Genomic DNA, 22818 nt, shown 5'->3' with positions numbered 1-22818 from the left:
AGAATCACTTTTAGTGCTAATGAAATAGAGTAACAGAGGTTTGAACTTGAGTTGAACTTGAACTTGTGTACTCACATTTTTCTGTAGTGGTTGCAATATTCCATATTCCAATATTCCTTTTTTTGTATCCACTTTTTCTCCTTGTTTTTCTATTTTTCTCCCTTCCCAATTTCGTATTATCCAATTCTCTCCTCCCCTGTCTTGAACGTTGCTAGACTATGCCTCCCACTGGTCGGTTGTAGTGAGGACAGAAGCCTTGCATCACGTGTCCCCTCCGGTACACGAGGAGGCAGCCTGTCGCATCTTTTCACCGCAGCAGCTCGAACTCTCAGTGGCGAGGAGTAACGCGTGGGAGGCTCACGCTGCCCCCGCTACTTCCTGCTTCCGCCGCACCGGCGTCACGAAACCGACCTGTAGGAGTCACTGTCCACAACGTCCAATCCCCACCCACCGGCTTTCCCACCCTCTAACACATGCCAAATTGTGTTAGTATGAACGACCGGCCAGCCGGTAGCAACGCTGAGAGCTGGGCTCGAACCCACATATTCCAATATTCCAGCATAGAGGTATGAGCTGAAAAACACTGCAGTTCCATAGCCTGAAGTCTTATGTAAACAGCGACTCCTACAGTTCGGTCGGGGCGCCTGCACAGCAAGGGAAGGATCTAGAGAGGTAGTGTGACCTTCCACACGTTACACTCCCCCAGTGAGAGTCCGCGCTGCCAGGTGAAAAGAAGTGGTGGGCTGGGTACACATGTGTCTCCGCCCTCCCAGACCGACGGTAGGGGGTAGAGTGCGCGACGACCAGGAAGGGGATTGGGAATTGGCATAACGACTAAAAAGTAAAAAGAAGGGGGAAAAAGATAATTCAAAAATAAAAAGATAAAAGACGCTCGCCTGACATATCGGCATGTAACTCGAGAACCGAGGCACGGATTTGGTTGAGTGAGGTGGCGTTCGAACGGCAACGAATCAATCTCTCGAACTGTCTATTATATGTTCGGCTGAAAATGCAGCCCCGAGCCGCTAGACGCTCGCAAAGTGCCGTGACTTGCATGCGTTCCGCGCATGGGCATGATGGTCCTCCTGTTAACACTTTGAGCGCCACGCCGGGTTTTCCTTTTTACCCGCTGAATGCCACCATCGGCGCCAATGTTAACGTTAATATCGCCTAATCTGCCCATCGCATTATCAAAGACTATTTTCCAGTCAGTGCTGTCAAGGCAGATTGTTTTTTTATCGCGTCGTTTCCGTTTCAGAGCATTTAGAAAAGCACCCGTTTTCAGATAAAAAACAGTTCATTCTGGAGCATTCTATGAAAATCGTCTTTTACTGGAATATTCCACAACATTGATATTCGTCAGCCTTTTTATGAATCGTTTTCAAATAAACGCTAGATGATCAATATTATACGTGCGCGCAAGCACTTTCGAGCCGCGCACGGATAATCGCCCCGTTGATTTCCTCACGGACTTTTACAGTGAAACCGAAAGCGGACATTTCACAAAACAGCAGACATCAGATGGTATCCAACTGGTATATTCCAATTCCTGATCACCATTCGAAAAAATCGATAAGTGTAGGGATCCAACACGATACAGTAGAACTCCATGATCAGCGGGGATCTGAGGTTCCAGAATGAACTGTGGTAACCCCGGCTGGATCAGTGGACTGGAAAATGTGGAGGACCGGATTTTTTTCCCCATTCATTTTCATTGAGTCCATTCCAAAATCACTTATGTCATCTGGGAGACGACAGGGGGCGCTTTTTTCCACAATGATCGCCGGCGCCGCTCGGCTATACTCGGGTAGGCTCGGGTGATGCAATATGATTTCAGATCACTAAAAAAAAAAAAAAAAAAAAAAACGACAGTTCATTCATCGAGTCTCGTATAACAAAACCAACAGTTATTTCCATGATGACAATAGAAGCCACTGTGTTTAGCCAAATTAAGGTACAGTACGCAATCCGGATGACCCTCCCATCATGTAGATTTGAGTGGGAATTGATGTTCTATCCATTTACATTATATCCACGATGGCAGTGCTCTGTTGTGTGTGTGGCTCTTGATCTCTCTTCCTTTCTCTCTCTGCGTCTCTCTCTCTCTGTCCTACTGTATCTTTATTTCATTAGTCAGCTAGAGAGGTAAATGTGTGTGAGCTCTCAATCTCCCTGTTAGTTTTTCTCTCTCTCTCTCTCTCTCTCTCTCTCTCTCTCTCTCTCTCTCTCTCTCTCTCTCTCTCTCTCTCTCTCTCTCTCTCTCTCTCTCTCTCTCTCTCTCTCTCTCTCTCTCTCTCTCTCTCTCCCCTCACCTTCTCTCTCCTCTGGTTCTCTCTTTCTCTCTTCTCTCATTATCTCTCGCTCCTCTGTCTTCGGCCAACAAAGATGTTGTTTCAACAAATGTATTCACAAACAAAATGTATTACCATCCAAATTATATTCCTTATGTGCACGTCGGCTCAGTCATTGGTATGTTTTGATTTACATGGCCATTCTTGGTATGGTTCCAATTAATTTATCGTCTCTTTTAAATTTGAATGGTGGAAATTACAATCTCTGTTCGAAGGATTTTATGCATGGGAAAATCTCCAGTCCGATCTGAAGATTCAAATCTTGGTAACACTGAATGTATTTAAGGCTATGGTGAAGCCTATTGTAACCACGTTTTCTGTGTGCAAATGTTTTATCTGAACATTTTGTAACGTTACTTTTATCTGTAATGTCTATGTGTGTATGTTGAAACTTTGTGTTGCTGCTATTCTTGGCCAGGTCTCCCTTGTAAAAGAGATCCTGGATCTCAATTGGGACAAACCTGGTTAAATAAAGGCTAAATCAAATTAAATAAATAAAAATATTGAAGCCTCCCGTGACCAGTAACTAACCGCAGCTATATGCGCTACGTTATGCGTAAATGTGCGCTATGTGCCTAAAGTCAAGACTTGTCAGTACTGAACCAGAACAATTATTTAGGAGCAAATTTTTTGCACGATTAAAAAACTAAGGTTTGAACGTCCGTTAGAAAAACCCTGGCTTCGGGGAAACAGCTCTAACCTCTACCAACACACACACACACACACACACACACACACACACACACACACACACACACACACACACACACACACACACACACACACACACACACACACACACACACACACACACACACACACACACACACACACACACACACACACACACACACACACACACACACACACACACACACACACACACACACACACACACACACACACACACACACACACACACACGCACACACACACACTCACACTGTTGTGCTGTCAATAGATACAAAAACGAATTCATCTCACAATTTTCTGTAATTAATCTAGATTAAAAATAGCATTTTTCTACTTAAGGCCGAAGCTTGTAACAGATATTTACTTGAGTAAAATCATGGAATTAATGTAAAATCAACACAAAGAAAGTATTTAGATTCAAAGACTATTTTAATAGCTTTCTTTGAATACAGTTTCTCTCCTGTGAAATACAAATGTTCAACAAAACCATCGACATTGACTCAGCTAGACCTCGTTCTTATATCCGCGGCGCTAACAGAAATAAAAACAACCCATTTTGAAGATTTTTCACTCCATAGATTAATCTAGATACATTTATTTTAATGCTTTAAATAATTTAAATTAATCTCAAATTAAAGCATTAATTTTGACAGCCCTAATATATATATATATATATATATATATATATATATATATATATATATATATATATATATATATATCGGATGCACCACCTTGAGAGCTTCCCAACCAGTCAGTCTTTAAATCGATCATGTCACCCAAGACATAGTATTTTATTTGATACTGTTGAGCGCTCAGAGTGTTGGGCAGATTCCCATGATAGTAGCCTGGTGTATAAAGGCCTGTCTGCTCACACCTCACATCACATTCTGCACCACAGTGTGTGGTGATGTAACAGGTGATGTTGGACCCAGACTTAGTGCTGCTTCCTCAACTGACCTTCCCTCAGATAGGAGTGAGGTTTGAGGTCGGGATGTGCTGCACGACTGACTGACCAAACTCATTTTCGAATAGTCTACTGTTCTTAAGACAGAATATTCGAAAATTCGACAAAATTGTTCTGTTTCTGTTTCAGTTTAAATTCAGTTAAAATGTTCAGTTTCAGTTAAATTCAGTTATTCTTTTTAATAGAATGGATCATTAAAATCAAAGGGTATTGCACATACATAGGCATAACAGCATTGCATTGGCCTATCAACCGGTTTTAATAACAGAAACAGTAGCATGTGCATCTCTTAGATCAATTAGGCTGCCTCTAAATATAAACATTTATTAAATAAGAATGGTTTGCTTCACTTAAAAAAAATATATATATATATATATAAAAAATATATAATTATACAAACAAAAGTATAGGCTATCTATATTTTGAGTTGCCTTTTGTCTTCTGCTTGGAGGATTTCGCCGAACGCTGTAATATCACCCCTGTCTCATGCTATGTCTCTACTAGGGATCCCCAGAGGCCTGGTGGTATGTGACCAGAGTCAGACAGCGTGTGATGGTGGCATACTGTAATAGTGTGATAGTGTAATAGTTTGTCTTGGTAGACTAGTGACTTGTTCTTGGTAGGTTAGTGACTTGTTCTTGGTAGACTAGTGACTTGTTCTTGGTAGACTAGTGACTTGTTCTTGGTAGACTAGTGACTTGTTCTTGGTAGACTAGTGACTTGTTCTTGGTAGGTTAGTGACTTGTTCTTGGTAGACTAGTGACTTGTTCTTGGTAGACTAGTGACTTGTTCTTGGTAGGTTAGTGACTTGTTCTTGGTAGACTAGTGACTTGTTCTTGGTAGGTTAGTGACTTGTTCTTGGTAGGTTAGTGACTTGTTCTTGGTAGGTTAGTGACTTGTTCTTGGTAGACTAGTGACTTGTTCTTGGTAGGTTAGTGACTTGTTCTTGGTAGACTAGTGACTTGTTCTTGGTAGAATAGTGACTTGTTCTTGGTAGGTTAGTGACTTGTTCTTGGTAGACTAGTGACTTGTTCTTGGTAGGTTAGTGACTTGTTCTTGGTAGACTAGTGACTTGTTCTTGGTAGACTAGTGACTTGTTCTTGGTAGGTTAGTGACTTGTTCTTGGTAGACTAGTGACTTGTTCTTGGTAGGTTAGTGACTTGTTCTTGGTAGGTTAGTGACTTGTTCTTGGTAGACTAGTGACTTGTTCTTGGTAGGTTAGTGACTTGTTCTTGGTAGACTAGTGACTTGTTCTTGGTAGACTAGTGACTTGTTCTTGGTAGGTTAGTGACTTGTTCTTGGTAGACTAGTGACTTGTTCTTGGTAGGTTAGTGACTTGTTCTTGGTAGGTTAGTGACTTGTTCTTGGTAGACTAGTGACTTGTTCTTGGTAGACTAGTGACTTGTTCTTGGTAGGTTAGTGACTTGTTCTTGGTAGACTAGTGACTTGTTATTGGCAGACCGATCACATCTTTCTAGTCGCACCATGTCTCATATTGTAGAGCTCTGTGATGTGTTGACGTGTCTCATCCTATGAAGTCACTGAAATGACAATGATTCAGATTGTAGTGAAAATAGAACCACCAGCCACTTTGAAAATGAATTCAAACAAGTGGGGAGAAATGAAAGCGTATGTATCTCAGATGCTCCAAAAAGACTGTTAAGAATCTCTTAGAAATTATCTCTCTGCTGATGACAAGCAACTATCCAATTAGTCTAAACAGATGTCTAGACTAGAGAGCAAACAATTACTCATTGAATCCACAAGGCCAGGGTGCCTTGGATAGCAATATTCTAAAGCACAATTGTCAGTTTGTGTGTACGCAAATGAGTGCATGCACCCATTCACACACAATCACATACACATTCCTGTATATGTGTGTCCATGCATACAGTGGGACCTGCACTGGCTCCCCATTGCTGCACGTATCCGCTTCAAGGCCCTCAACCTAGCATACCGTGCGGCAAAGGGAACCGCTCCCGCCTACCTCCGGTCAATCCGGTAACTACACACCCTCAAGACCCCTACGCTCTGCATCTTCTGGCCGCCTCAGACCCACTCCTATCCGAGCTCCGGGAGGGTCATCAAAGAGAAGTCGCCTATTCTCAGTCCTTACCCCACAATGGTGGAATGAACTACCCACCCCAGACAGCCGAAACCCGTCCAATCTTTCGCCGTCGACTAAAGACGCACTTCTTCAACCATTATCTGAAATCATAAAAAAAAAAAAAAAAAAAAAACTAACTAACCGTACTGTCATGCACTTGTCCTAATAAACTAACCTACACTGTAGCACACAACACTTTGATGAACATTGTTACTCAGCTGATAGAGTTGTACCCTTCCTGTCGTATATAACTTGTAAGTCGCTTTGGATAAAAGCGTCAGCTAAATTACTAAATGTAATGTATGTAATGTACACACAGCCACACATGCATGTGCACATGCATGCACACCTAGACACCTAGACTTGTTCATGCATAGGGCCTACACGCACAACCACATACACAGCCATACGCACACACACATACACACACAAAACACATACTGACACATGCATTCACGCACACTGACATGCACACACACACACACACACATATACTTGCACATACAAACACCTACACATGTACATTTGTGTGCATACACACACACATACGGCCAGCAGACTATACTGCCTCACTGAACGCATAGTAACAGTATAAACTCTTATCTTCCTGGACATTTGACATCTACATTTGACATTTTATATTTTTTACTGTACATCTTACTGTATATTACTGTATATTTTGGGCTGTATATTTTATAATGTATATGCATATTTTATAATGTATATTTTATAATGTTTATCCTTTTCATTCTTATTTTAGATGTATGACTAGATGTTTATTGTGAGCGATCTGTGGTGCTGAATTTCCCTCTGGATCAATAAAGCACTTCTATAGGCAGCCCCCCCCCCCCCCAGGGAGGGTAATCTGTACACGGCTCGTGTTGTCGGGCAAACGTGCAGGAACACAAATTAACATGTTTGTGTTTGTACATAACAAGAAATATGGAGGCTAGCTTATTTCATTTTCAAGCTGACAGTTCGTTTGATTTGCACCCCACCCTTCAGGGAGAGAAGGAGGGAGAGAAGGAGGAGGAGAGAGAGGGGGGGGGGGGTGAGCGGAGAGAGATAGGGGAAAGGAAATATTGAAGAGAGGGAGAGAAAAAGAGAGAGAAAACAGGTGAAGGATGGCAATGGGAGGCTATAATGGTGGTGAGAATAGATGGATCGATGAGAGAGTCAAAGAGAGAGAAAGAGAGAGGAAAAGAAAATGGCAAGAAACCCAGAATGGAAGAGAAAGAAAGAAATATTTCAGAAAGGCCACATGGAGTTTTACAGCTGGAGAGAATGAGAGTCAAGTATACATGACAAGTCACTGTGGCAGTTTTGAAATGGATAAATCATTAAAGTCAGTGATGTACCTGAACGCGTTCAATGAGCGATCGTTCATGAACTTGTTCATATTTGGGGCGAACGTGAACTGAACGACGTACTGTATTTCCGCTAGATGAACGTAATTGTGAATGCGTTCATTCTCGGCGCTCTATCACAGTATAACTTCGTTCAAAAGTGTGCCCGATTTCTAAGAGCCTTCCAGGCAGAAACCCGGCTAAAACACACCGTAATATGATGAGGAAAACCACCCAATCTGGCAACACGCCACGCGTACGGGCCTGTCACCCCTGGCTGTCGCACTGACAAATACGTCATCACAACAATGGGGAGCCGGCGATTAAAGGAAAACATCCACATGATGTATTGGCAAAATTATTCTCAGATGTTATTAACAAATAATTCAAATCCACAACAAGGTTGTGTGTACAGTGGGGTGTAAAGGTACGCGTATCCATACTGAACCGACCCGTTTCAGTGTGTACCGTACCGTACCGAACGGCTGTGTAGTGTACCGAACTAATACAACGGTATGTTAACCACTAACGACCGCCCACCGGGGGCTGTTTTTTTCACAATCTAATATAATTATTATTATTTATTTATTATAAGTCGATTATTAATTTCAATATATAATATTTGTTGACAGCCCTACAAGTACAATTAGTTACTGCACACACATCACCCCGGAGGGGGACATGGGAGAGCCAAACTCTCGAGGGCGCGCATCGGCGTGTGTGTTATGGTACGAGAGAGAGTGTGTGTTATGGTAAGAGCGAGTGTGTGTCAATGGTACAGAGAGAGCGTGTGTGTTATGGTCGAGCGCACGATAGAGAGTGTGTGTGTTACCTCACTCTCTTCATATAACATTACCTCTCTCTCTATATATAACATTACCTCTCTCCCTCACTCTCTATATATATAACATTACCTCACTCTCTTCATATAACATTACCTCTCTCTATATATATAACATTACCTCACTCTATATATATAACATTACCTCTATCTCTGTATATAACATTACCTCTCTCTCTATATATAACATTACCTCTCTCTATATATATAACATTACCTCTCTCTCTATATATAACATTACCTCACTCTCTATATATAACATTACCTCTATCTCTATATATAACATTACCTCACTCTCTATATATAACATTACCTCTCTCTATATATATAACATTACCTCTCTCTCCCTCACTCTCTATATATAATATTACCTCTCTCTCCCTCACTCTCTATATATAACATTACATCACTCTCTATATATAACATTACCTCTCTCTTTATATATAACATTACCTCTCTCTCCCTCACTCTCTATATATAACATTACCTCACTCTCTATATATAACATTACATCTCTCTCTATATATAACATTACATCACTCTCTATATATAACATTACCTCTCTCTCCCTCACTCTATATATATAATATTACCTCTCTCTCCCTCACTCTCTATATATAACATTACCTCACTCTCTATATATAACATTACATCTCTCTCTATATATAACATTACCTCACTCTCTATATATAACATTACCTCTCTCTCCCTCACTCTCTATATATAATATTACCTCTCTCTCTTCATATAACATTACCTCTCTCTCTATATATAACATTACCTCACTCTCTATATATAATATTACCTCTCTCTCCCTTACTCTCTATATATAACATTACCTCTCTCTCCCTCACTCTCTATATATAATATTACCTATCTCTCCCTTACTCTCTATATATAATAGTACCTCTCTCTCTATATATAACATTACCTCACTCTCTCTATATAACATTACCTCTCCCTCTCTCACCCTCTATATATAACATTACCTCTCTCTCTCACTCTCTATATATAACATTACATCTCTCTCTCACTCTCTATATATAACATTACCTCACTCTCTATATATATAACATTACCTCTCCCTCTCTCACTCTCTATATATAACATTACCTCACTCTCTCTATATAACATTACCTCTCCCTCTCTCACTCTCTCTATATAACATTACCTCTCCCTATCTCACCCTCTATATATAACATTACCTCTCTCTCTCACCCTCTATATATAACATTACCTCTCTCTCTCACTCTCTATATATGACATTACCTCTCTCTCTCACTCTCTATATATAACATTACCTCTCTCTCTATATATAACATTACCTCTCCCTCTCTCACTCTCTATATATAACATTACATCTCTCTCTATATATAACATTACCTCTCTCCCTCACTCTCTATATATAACATTACCTCACTCTCTCTATATAACATTACCTCACTCTCTCTATATAACATTACCTCTCCCTCTCTCACTCTCTATATATAACATTACCTCACCCTCTATATATAACATTACCTCTCCCTCTCTCACTCTCTATATATAACATTACCTCTCTCCCTCACTCTCCTTGGTAGCCAACAGGACCTCGTCCCTGACACGTCATCTATACGAGGGCCGCGTATTAATCTAGCGTTATAGAAGGACAAACAAATAAAACACATTGCAATCTAGCAATGATGTAATGCAGTAACGCAGCATCACTTGGAATAGTGACTGTAATATAATTACTATTTCGGAAACGCGTTATTGCCCAACACTGTTTACCATTGAAGTGTACGTCAGGCAAACATTCACACGCAGTTCCACAAAAACAACACGTGTAAACACAGACACGGAACCACGCAAATCACATGTAGCATGTTCCAAAGAGATATGGTGCAGTAACATGTATAGCATGTTTCATAGAGACATGGTGCAGTAACACACAGAACAACCTTTAAAATATATACATAATTCCCCCACGTGTGATATTCATGCAGCCTTTATGTAAAGTGTTGAAACAGTGGATCAAAGAGAGGCAGACGGAGAGAGAAGCGGAGAGGTGTTTTATTTAAACGCTGAGCACCTGATGTTTACAGCCGCCGGCCCCTGAGGTGTTTCTCTGCTCCGTAGTCAATTCAACGTCAGGCTGGAATATTGGCATTTTGAAATATTAAGTGTGCCGTGGTCCTGCGGGGGAGGGGTGGGTAACGTTTTTAGCCGTGAAATATTTCGGTAATGGAAGGATATCTGGTGGGAAAGCGAGAGTTACGGTGTCGAGATCCATGTTAACCAGCTACTGTGGGTGTAGATACTGTAGTTTATAAACAGACCCTGCATATATACATACAGATCCAGCTCTTAAAAATCGAACCTCTACTGCAAGGGTGCAGTATCGGTATCGCCTCGTTAACAGCACTGCCAGGTTAATGGTGCATGATTACTGCAGTAGCAGAGCAGAGCAGAGCTCAGAGTCCTGAGAGCTGAAAGCTGCATATGTATGTGTTTGTATGTGTCTTTACTAAGGATATACAGAATATGTGGACTTATGTGTGCGTGTGTGTGTGTGTGTGTGTGTGTGTGTGTGTGTGTGTGTTGTGTGTGTGTGTGTGTGTGTGTGTGTGTGTGTGTGTGTGTGTGTGTGTGTGTGTGTGTTCTTTATTTCCTATACTTGTGGGGAAATATCAAAATGTTGAATCATACAAAAAAAAACTGGGACAAAAACAGTAAGAAGACAAGAGAGAAGATACAAGTGAACAAATTATTAGCAACTATTGTGGTGAATTGAATATTTTAGGGTCAGGTTTGGACTATGTCCTCATGCATATATGTGTGTGTGTGTTATTTGTAATACTGTACTGTCCTGTTCTATTCTGTTGAATTGTGTTCCGTTGTGTTCAGCTCAATGCTGAAATTGCGCTCGTCACCAATGCATGAGACACCGGGTTGGACTCCGGCTGTCGGCGTTGCCTCCGGCTTGGGCCGGCCGTCATACTAACTCAATTGCAGAGTTAGTGGGTGGAAGTCGATGGGTGGTAATCTGGACGTTGTGAACAGCGACTCCTACAGGTCGGTTGGGCGCCTGCACAGCAGAGACAGGAAATAGCGGGGGTAGTTTGAGCCTCCCACGTGTTACACCTCGCCAATGAGAGTCCGCGCTGGCAGGTGAAAAGATGCAACAGGCTTGCCTCCTCGTGTATCGGAGGGGACATGTGATGCAAGGCTTTTATCCTCCCTACAACCGGCCAGTGGGGGGCATATGCGAGCAACGTTCAAGACAGGGGAGGGGGAGAATTGGCACGGCTAAATTGGGATGGGAGGAAAAATAGAAAAATAGGAGAAAAAGTGGATACAAAATTTAAAAGTCCTCCTCCGGATTCCCGAACACGTCTTATAGGTGGCCAGAATCAAACGCAGCTGGATTCCATGAATAAAAACGTCACTTGTTCTTTGTGACAGCACATTTAACGACCACGCGTTCCGGAGGAGGACTATCGTACGTTTCCTTTCACAAACTTCTTACAAGGTTATTTATGAGGAAACTTACGATAATGTTAATGAATGAGGGTAAACTAGGATAATGATTTGGCTATTTTTTTTTTACATCAGAATAGAGAATATATTTTATTACAATATTGAAATTGCCATTCCTGATATTTAAGCAGTTGTTAATGACGTGAAGGATGTGCGCTGAGTTCTCAGTACGTCGCCTCCCACTCATTTTCCCGCCTGTCTTCCCTCTTCCCATGTCCCGCCTCTTTGAAGTGAGCGTTCTGATTGGGCCCCACGTTGTATTTCCTGTTGCGATGTTTGTTGCAGGAAGTAAACAGTGGCCAAAGCTGTTCCCCTAAAGCAGTGGAAGATAATTCCCTTCTGCACCCACAGGGGGTGCTGTTCCTCCCTCAGCTGTGGACATACAGCTCCCGCTGCATTATTCTCTGTGACAAGAACGCTGCTGTGTGCTTCATCAGCAAACTCGCCCTGTGTGTGTGTGTGCGCGTGTGTGTTTGTGCGTGTGTGTGTGCGTGTGTGCGTGCGTGTGTACATGTGTGTGTGTGTGTGTGTGTGTGTTATGGATGGAACACCATCAAAACACTATAAATATTTGGAGCTGTCGTTGCACCATTTGTTCTATAGGGAGAGAAAGCATTGGAGGATGAAGAAGAGAAGGATGCGGAGCAGGAAGAGGAGGAGGAAGAGGAGGAGGAGGAAGATGATGAGGATGAGGGGGTATGGAGGAGGTGCTAGGCAGAGTGGGAGGAGCAGGAGGAGGAGGAGGGAGAGGAGGAGGAGGAGGAGGAGGAGGAGGAGGAGGAGGAGGAGAGAGAGGAGGAGGGAGAGGAGGAGGAGGAGGAGGAGGAGGAGAAGGAGGAGGGAGAGGAGGAGGAGGAGGAGGAGGAGGAGGAGGAGGAGGAGGAGGAGGAGGAGGGGGAGGAGGATGAGGAGGAGGGGGAGGGAGAGGAGGAGGAGGAGGAGCAGATGGAGGTGCTAGGCAGAGTGGGATGAGGAGGAGCAGGAGGAGGAGGAGGAGGAGGAGGAGGAGGAGGAGGAGGAGGAGGAGGGGGAGGAGGAGGGGGAGGGAGAGGAGGAGGAGGAGGGGGAGGAGGAGGAGGAGGAGGATGGGGAGGAGGGGGAGGAGGAGGGGGAGGGAGAGGAGGAGGAGGAGGGGGAGGAGGAGGAGGAGGAGGAGGAGGAGGAAGAGGAGGAGGAGGAGGAGGGGGAGGAGGAGGAGGAGGAGGAGGAGCAGATGGAGGTGCTAGGCAGAGTGGGATGAGGAGGAGCAGGAGGAGGAGGAGGAGGAGGATGAGGATGAGGAGGAAAAGGAGGAGGAGGGGGAGGAGGAGGAGGAGGAGGAGGAGGAGGAGGAGGAGGAGGAGCAGATGGAGGTGCTAGGCAGAGTGGGATGAGGAGGAGCAGGAGGAGGAGGAGGAGGAGGGAGAGGAGGAGGAGGAGGAGGAGGGAGAAGAGGAGGTGATACAGCAGGTGTTTCTCTTCGTGGACAACAAGGGGATAAACATCACTGTGGATCATTTGAAATATGTTTGCAGGGAGGAGGGGTTGTCTACACCTGTGTGCTCGTCTACCTCTCTCTCGCTCTTGCTCTCTCTCTCTCGCTCTCTCTCTCTCTCGCTCTCTCTCTCTCTCTCTTGCTCTCTCTCTCCTCTCTCTATCTCTCTCTCTCTGGCTCTCTCTCTCTCTCTCTCTCTCTCTCTCTCTCTCTCTCTCTCTCTCTCTCTCTCTCTCTCTCCCTCCATCTCTTATTCTCAATGTTGCTCCACCCCCCCTGCCTGGGCTCAATCTGGTGATTAATTGATGACATCATTGGCTTTCCCTGATTGAAGCACCTTGACAGAGAGGGAGAATGAGAGAGACAGAGAGATCATTAGGTTATGACTATAACCAAGTTCTGTTAGTATAGCGACGCTCGGCATCACTAGTCTGCACTATCTCGCATATGTGCACGCGCACTGAATAAAGACCACAAATGTACCTTTAATCCCAATATTCGTCTGACCACACCCCTATCAGCTTACCCATATAAGCAGGGGTGGGGCCACCCACTCGCCTCCTTCCCAAGCTTTCGCCACAAGGCGAGATCAAGGGCTGCAGCGGCGTCGGATGCCGAGCGTCGCTATAATAACAGAACTTGGTTATAGTCATAACCTAACGTTCTGTTTACTCCCTGGAATGGGGGCCCGGAGAAGTCCATGATGCCAGCATCAAGACCCCACCAGGTGGGCACGTAGTGCCCCACCCCCCACATCGCCAGCGTATTCGGACAAAGGCCCCTCAGCCGAGCCCTGTCCCCCCAATAGTACACCGCCTGGCACACTGACCCTGCAACAGGCAGTCAGCACGGCCGTAAGCACACAAAAAAGGTTAACCAACGGAAGCAGGCAGCGCACCGGGGAAAAACCAGGCAACAGGCTATTAACCCTAGCCTGGAGACTGCGGACGAGACAGGCGCCAGAGGGGACAGCTGAACACAGCCACACCGGCGGAAGGAGCGTAAGCTGGCGGTGTTGCATGACCAAGCCTCCATTTAAAAACCCCCACCCAGAGGGGTCGAGGCAGAGAAGGCTGACACGATTGGAGAGGAGCGAAAAAGAATGGAGAACCAGCCCCTAAGCACACCGTACTTGGTATTCCCAGGCGGTCTCCCAACCAAGTACTAACCAGGACCAACCTGTGTAGCGGCCGAGATCCGATGAGATCGAGCGTGTACAGGATGGCATGGCCGTAAGCCATTACGACAGTGCTGAGTAAAAACGTACCCAACCAGGGTCTCCATAGCGCTTAACCCTGTGACACCCGGACCGACCTGGCATTTTTCCCCCTGAAAAAAGCCCAAGTCCCTCAGGGTACCAGAACAGCAGATCTGCATCCCCGGCGGACAACGGGTTCAACTGATCCGGACCAGCGTGACCAGAACCAGTCCCGTGCCCTAACCACGCCGACATGCCTACTCCAGGAGAAAGGGCAGATATGCGTGTCGATCTTAACATGAAAAGAAGGCGCCACCCAGACGTTCGGGCGAACCGCGCCTGGTGGCCCACCCCAAGGCGTGAGACCCCTCTACATATGTTCAGATCCATTCCGTCATCATCCCCCAGACATGAACGAGAATCCGTCGATAACCAACCCAGGTCGTGGGATGTGGTCGTCGGAAGAGGAAAAACCCCCATCTCAGTTGCTTTATAAAAATGCTGTTTTAACCTCAAGCAACCAAGGCGTGCCAGTCAGTCGCCTGTTTACAGCGAGCTAGCACTATACGTGCGTCGGGACACACCCCCATCAATGAACAGGCTATTTAAACCTGTCATTGAATCCCCAAGGCGCCCAGGGGAACGGCAAGAGGGGTGTGACACTTCCTAACTCCAACACTTTTTGAATAGAAAAGAAAGAAGCACCAACAGTATGTATCCCAGTCTACACAGCCGGGGGTAAAATTTTTTCACATTTTTACATCCCACCACCCTCCCATAGGAAGGAGACGGGGATCCCCAGAGAGACTTCCCACGCGAGCTGTACAGATTGAAAAGAACATATTGCACCTTGAGCCATGTAAAAAATTGGTTTTAGGGCTCTCCGGGGAAGAGGCACTGAACCCATACACACTCAATAATCGAATTGAATCGAATACATACACAATAGAATAGGACACCTTCTAGAGGGTCCACTCACTTTAACAATCTGAGGAGGAAGGCTCTGTACTCTGATGGAGGCTCCCTCACATGGAAAGGAGGAGTCCGAACTCACAGAAGGCCCGAATAGGCGCTTGGTGAGGAGGAGCCCTGACCACCCCCCCGAAACAGATCCATCACATGGACCTGAACAGCACACGGAAGTCCTACCAACAGAGACGCGCACGGTGACGTACTCTATGGCGGGGGAATTTCTGCGGTGCACACGCCCAATATACCAGGTCGTGGGACCAGGAAACTCCCCCCCCCCCCCCCCCCCCGTAACGCGCCGAACCGCAACGTGACAGGAACCTTGAAGGACAGGGGGTGTACCCCTGACCGACAGAAACAAGGGGGAGAGGAAAGGTTACCAGTTCACCCCTTTACGACCCCACACCCATGATACGATGTAATGACAAAAAGAGAATATGACAGTCATAGTCAGCTCTATGAAGCGTTTGACAGCTCCACACAGCGCATGAGCCAACCTGCTATCTGATTTTTACTAAGGAAAAAACACAGAATAGAGAGGGCTCTCTAAGAGCCCCGGTCCAACATACACATGTGCTTCTGTGGCCAGTCCAACCGAGTTGTAGGTCACATGACACACACAACCCATCATCACCTACAAAAAATGGCAAAAACACTCTACAGAGGAACGCCGTTTTTCATAATGAGAGAATACATAATTCTCGATTAGTATCGGCCACAGGCCTTGCTAAGCACACATGACAGCGACCAAACAATCTTTTCTTTTAGGAAAATAAAGTTTCTCCAGCAGTTTTAGCACAACCTCAGCAATCAAGCTAAGGGTTACATCGCATCCCTACCACACAAAAGACATAAAGTAGTGCACAACATGTCTGATAGGAGGATGAAAAAGTCCCCAGGGAACCGGGGGGAAACACAATCCTCTTATTTTACCCTTAATACGGCCAGTTAAAACAGGAAAACCTGTTAATATGTGAACACACTGTTCATTGTCATCACAGGCTGAGAAAAGAACATTCTTTTACTCACTTGTCACTAAGCATAGCTTCATAGGTTAGTTACCCTAGTTGTGAGTACACGGTACATATAAACACACATGATGTTTCTCACACAACAACCAGATCATTTTCACATCTGTAACAACAACCCGATTTGCACGGAGAAGCTAACTGCCAGTGACAAAAACAGTTCACACATAACTCGCGTCGTATCCTAAATGCATTGCAGCAACACACGTTTTGGGAAAACATCGTTATTCACAAAACATTTAGAAAAGTAAAACCAGAAGACGTGTTATAAGGTCTGGTCAAACCTTGTCCTACCCGGAACGTAGATCAGCAAAGTGCAGACTCAAGACCCCGTAGACAACACAGCCGATCCTGTGTTGCTCGAACTGGGCAGCGTCGTCGCTCCAACCAGTCGCTACAGTCCTCTTTGTTGACGCAATCCCCGTCCAGGCTCAGGGCAGGGTCGACGAACATCCCCTGTCAAAGATGACGTCGTAGTCAAGAGTGTAAAACATGTTATAATCAAAGCACGTTCAACAGAGTAGCATTAAGCTAACGGTCGCCCCAACCGTCAGTCGCTACCGCCCCTGCTCGCGAGACGCCGAGCGAACGGCGCACGCGACCAGAGGGAAGCGCGCGGCGGCGCGCAAGGAGCCGGAGCTACCCCGCGCTGGCCTTGTCCGATAGCAGCAAGCTAACGTTTCCTAGTGATCACAACCGGCTAGCGCCGCAGCTAACAGCTGACTGGCTAACAGTAGGCCCACCTCTGTAGGCCACGCAGTGATCCCAGCAGGCTAACGCCGCAGCTAACAGCTGACTGGCTAACCGTAAGCTAAGCAGCTATCACCTGAACTTTGTACACAATGACATAACACTCACCCAGACAGGCCGCCGTTCTGAAAACCCTCCTCACTTTTTAAGAGAAAAGAGAAACAAGATGTCAACACAGCTTTACAACGGTGATTTTACCAACACCCGACGGAATCAGCACAATACCAAACTGGCCTGTGTAGCTGACTTGAACATGGATCTTCCGCTATCGAACATCCATGCACATATCTCCTCGTGAAGGAATACTCTCATTTGGATATGAAAGAAGGGGCTTAACACGGGACAGAGAGATATCCACTCGTCCAGAAAACACAGGGATCACCAGTGTTAATGGTCGCGGCCCACTAGTTAAACTAAAATTGCTTCAGACCAAGGTCTTCTGTCGTCTAGGAGACTGAACAAAGGACCCTAGCCTGGGGCCGGTTTTCATAAACATTGTCAAGTAGCCCCCATAGCACTAACAGACAAGTGAAGCCTGCCAGCAAACATAACTCACCAGAACCAGGAACCCACCGCGTCTCACAACAGCGGCGCGTCCTACAGCCCAGCTGTGCCTTTACCGCAACCAGCACACAGCAAGGACTGCAGTTGGAAAAGCATGTAGCGGCACGAACTCCCAATACGAAAACCGGTGGAGGATTTTTAGAATGATCATCATCTTCCAGACACTCCAGTACGAAGACAATATCGCCGTATTTTCTCGAAAATAGTGAGAGAGAAAATAAAGATATGATGTCAACGTATCCTTGTTTCCCAAAGCTGCTCCTAATTCTTTCTTCCAGCATGGTGTCAAATGTGGGGATCTACCGAGGCACTTCTTCCTTGTGGTGAAAGCGAGAAGGAGGCGAGTGGGTGGCCCCACCCCTGCTTATATGGGTAAGCTGATAGGGGTGTGGTCAGACGAATATTGGGATTAAAGGTACATTTGTGGTCTTTATTCAGTGCGCGTGCACATATGCGAGATAGTGCAGACTAGTGATGCCGAGCGAGAGCTAATACGAAACAGAACAGGTTTGTGTGTGTGTGTGTGTGTGCGTGTGCGTGTGCGCGTTTGCACGTGTGCGCGTGCGCGGTGTGTGTGTGCGTGTGTGCGTGTGCGTGTGTGTGTGTAGCGTGTGTGCGTGTGTGTGTGTGCGTGCGTGTGTGTAGCGTGTGTGTGGCGTGTGTGTGCATGCGTGCCCCAACCCTAACTTGACAATTTCCGTCACCAGGGTGAAAGATGTAATACATTTATGCAGTGCTCTTAATAGTGATTTTTGAAAGAAAAAAAAACATGGATTATTGGAATGTGAGTCAAAGATGTGAGAGTGAGCTACTTTCCTGGCATATACATAAAATATAGCCAACACTATCCACACACACACACACACACACACACACACACACACACACACACACACACACACACACACACACACACACACACACACACACACACACACACACACACACACACACACACACACACACACACACACACACACACACACACACACACACACACACACACACACACACACACACACACACACACACACACACACACACACACACACACACACACACACACACACACACACACACACAGAGACACACGCACACAAAAAAAAAAAAACATTTTGAAGATTTTCCACTCCATAGATTAATCTAGATTAATTTATTTTAATGCTTTAAATAATTTAAATTAATCTCAAATTAAAGCATTAATTTTGACAGCCCTAATATATATATATTAGGGCTGTCAAAATTATGCACCACCTTGAGAGCTTCCCAACCGGACAGTCTTTAGGCTATTTGCAGAGAATTGCTGCATAGGGTGACTGGAGGATTCAGAGTACCTGTTTTATAAACCTTTATACACTGAATTACATCATTATTGTCAGAACAGTATTGTGTTTGTAGCGAAGTATGTAACTACCTTGGTTAACTACCAGGAAATGCCCAAGAGAAAGTTGCAATTATTGTAGTTGCAATCTAGTAATCCAGACACGGAAATTAATTATTTCAGCAGATATCTTAGTTACAAACACGATTTTGCCATCAAGGCAGTGTCATGTTTATTTGTGACGCATTTACAACAATCACTTTGGCGAAACAAGATGAATGCTGTGTAAACAATGGCTAAATTAATTACAGTAAATAATGCAGCTTTAACCTCGATTCAGACTCCAGACTGAGATATTTAGTCCCAAAAGCCCCATGACAGAGATTATTTCACTGTGACAACAAGCCAAACAAGTCCTCTCTAACCCAGAATGGACAAAGTCCTTACATCCAGGGCTCAAAGTGGTCCATTGATTGATTGATTGATTGATTGAACATTTTATTAACAGATTGCAGAATGGGTTCAATACAGTACGGCTCAATACACACAATTGTTAAGTCAAGTCAAGTCAAGTCAAGTCAAGAGTTTTATTTGTCACGGCATACAAGTATACAATGAAATGCGGGTGGTCTTGCCCGCAACGATGTGCAATACAGTAGTACAACATATAATAGAATCCAATAAAAAACAACATTGTGCAATAAACAGGTAACATGGTGGGACATCTCGGTATCTGTACATAGTTATTTACATAGCATGTAGGACATGCTAGATCCTTTGGTAGTGCAATACACTGTTACTGTTGCTATGCTATTTTTAAAGTGACCTTTCCTATTGGCCATAAGTGTGGGGGTGTGCAGCATGAGTGTGTGCCTGCTCATGTTAAAGTGGCTGCTAGTGTGTGAGCGTGCACAGTGTGCGTGTCGTGTGTGTGCTCATGTGTGCTTGTGTGTGGAAAGTTCAGTGCTCTGTGGCACTCAGTGTTCATTGTTCAGGGCTCTGATGGCCTGGGGGAAGAAGCTGAGCCTAAGCCGCTCTGTCCTAGTAGCTGGGGTTCGCAGGCGTCTGCCTGACCTCAGCAGCTGGAACAGACTGTTATTGGGGTGGTGGGGGTCTTTCATTATTCTGCAGGCTCTGGATTTGCACCTCTTGTTGTATAGAACCTGCAGGGGAGGTAGTGTAATACCCGTGGTACGCTCGGCTGAGTGCACCACTCTCTGTAGGGCCTTCTTGTCCTGTGCCGTGCTGTTTCCATACCAGGCAGTGATGTTTCCAGTCAAGATGCTCTCTACAGCTCCGGAGTAGAAGGACTGGAGTATCTTCCCCGATACTCTGAACTTCCTTAACTGTCTCAGGTGGTAGAGGCGCTGCTTCGCCTTTTTTACGACTGTGTCTATGTGTGTTGACCATGTCAGATCCTCTGAGATGTGGACCCCCAGGTACTTAAAGCTGCTCACCCTGTCCACGGTAGCCCCGTTTATCATCAGTGGTGTGTGTGTCTCCTGCTGTCCTCTCCTATAATCCACGATCAGCTCCTTGGTTTTACCAATGTTCAGGAGCAGGCTGTTGACCTGGCACCAGCGTTCCAGTACCTCAACCTCCTCCCGGTAGGCCTTCTCGTTGTTGTCCGAGATCAACCCCACCACCACCGTGTCGTCTGCGAACTTCACTATGGAGTTGGAGCTGAACTTGGCCACACAATCGTGTGTGTAGAGTGAGTACAGCAGGGGGCTCAGAACACAGCCCTGGGGGGACCCGATGCTCAGGGTGATGGTGTTGGAGGTCTGACCCCCCACCCTGACCGTCTGGGGTCTTTCACTCAGAAAGTCCAGTACCCAGGCACTCAGGGCGGAGCTCAGACCCAGCTCGATCAGCTTGTCCACCAGTCTGGTGGGGACTATGGTGTTGAACGCTGAGCTGTAGTCAATGAACAACAGTCTCACATAGCCCCCCTTCTGGCGGTCAAGGTGAGAGAGGGTGCTGTGCAGTACCTGGGAGACCGCGTCATCAGTGGACCTGTTTGTCCTGTATGCAAATTGCATAGGGTCCATATCACTGGGGAGGGAGGCAACAAATGTGATCCTTGACCAGCCTCTCGAAACATTTCATGGCCACAGAGGTGAGTGCCACCGGTCTGTAGTCATTGAGACATGTTGGGGAGGGTTTCTTCGGTACAGGGATGATGGTAGACATCTTGAAGCAGGCAGGGACCACTGACTCCGCCAGGGATTGATTAAATATGGCGGTGAACACCGGGGCTAGCTGGTTGGCACAGGACTTAAGTATGCGTCCTGTTATACCATCTGGGCCAGCCGCTTTCCTGGTGTTCACCTGCATAAATGCTCTTCTCACACTGTGTTCCGACAACGAGAGAGCGTCCCCGCCCCCCCGCGGTTGCCCCCCCCCCTCCACAACAGCCGGCGCGCCAGTGACGTCACTGGCTGTTGACCCAGCGGCGCCACCGTCTACACCAAACCGAGCGTAGAAAGAGTTGAGTTTGTCCGCGAGAGAGGCGTCGTTGCTCCCCATTGAGGGGGCGCTGACTTTGTAATCAGTTATTGTCCTCAGTCCCCGCCATAAGCCTCTTGTGTCGTTATGTGCCATTTGTGTCTTCAGTTTATCAGCATAGGGGATGCAGACCAGAGTAAGACTTTCGTCATGTTTACATCAGGGTCCCCCATTTTCTATTCATAATTGTTATGTACCAGGAGCCTGATCACTCCTGTGTCACTGTGCATGTAGGCCTGATCACTCCTGTGTCACAGGGCATGCAGGTGAGGGCTGCCAATTAGCTAATTAGTGCTGATTGGTTACCTGCTGGGAGCTTTAAAACCATCCCTGGTAACACACATGCATGGTCTGTGCTTAGAGGAAGAGCTGTCACGTTCTTCCAGTCCTTTGGTTTACACTAGTAGTTTATTGATATAGTAGCATTTTGAGTTAGAGCACAGGGTTTTGGTGTTGGTTTGCACATAGGTTGCAGGCCTTTGAGCCAGGGTCGTAACAATAATGATATTTATGACATACACAACATACAGATATACAGATATATATCATGACATTAAGTCATACAACATACATAATACAGTACTGTTACATTTATGACATACAATATATACAAATATACAGTGATGGAATAACAGCGTTATAAATAACGGCGTCACTAACGGTGTTCGTTTTTTCAGTAACAAGTAATCTAACGGATTACTCTTCCAATCTTAATGACGCCGTACCGTTACTGCCAAAAAATGCGGCGCGTTACTATGATTGAAGCAGTTTTTTCATCAGACCAACTAGATCTCCTAGATTTCCTTCCTTGGTTAGTGGGCAGCGTGCGAGACAAGCGCATACATGCTGACGATTGGCTGAGGTTGAGTAAAATGTCATGGTAAGCCAATCAGAGGTAGAGGTGGGCGGGTGTTCGAAAACATCCAGAGTCTGACACACAGCGACAACACAAGCGAGTCACAGTCAATGAGAGACCGCGGTCCGTGTATGTTTTGATAGTTTGTTTGGCGAGCCCAAATAATCCAAACTAATCCAACGAACAACACAAGCGAGCAGTCAACGACAGACCGCGGGTCCATGAAAATTTTTTGTTCACTCTTGTGTTAGTTGTGTTGCAGCGCAGGGCACTACAGTAGTGGAGGCTACAGCCTTATCAACAGTGCTGCACTTCCTGGTTTAATA

The 22818-nt window shown here is 45.5% G+C and overlaps 1 protein-coding gene across 1 annotated transcript in view; it reads left to right on the top strand.

The window, feature by feature from the left end:
- Positions 1–11973: 11973 nt before the first annotated feature.
- The window catches only part of LOC311224398 (neuroligin-1-like), a gene marked incomplete at both ends in the record, with an annotated part of 83576 nt that continues 72731 nt past the window's right edge, over positions 11974–22818 (top strand). Inside the window, 3 exon segments of the mRNA XM_084338261.1 lie at positions 11974–11991; positions 12428–12520; positions 21745–21772. Of these exon segments, the coding sequence (XP_084194387.1) occupies positions 11974–11991; positions 12428–12520; positions 21745–21772 (139 nt within the window).

This window comes from Notolepis coatsorum (genome assembly GCF_963971535.1).
Source record: "Notolepis coatsorum genome assembly, contig: SUPER_2_unloc_1, whole genome shotgun sequence".
Taxonomy (NCBI): domain Eukaryota; kingdom Metazoa; phylum Chordata; class Actinopteri; order Aulopiformes; family Paralepididae; genus Notolepis; species Notolepis coatsorum.
The sequence above is the reverse complement of the archived record's forward strand: the minus strand, read 5'-3'. Positions and strand labels throughout refer to the sequence as shown.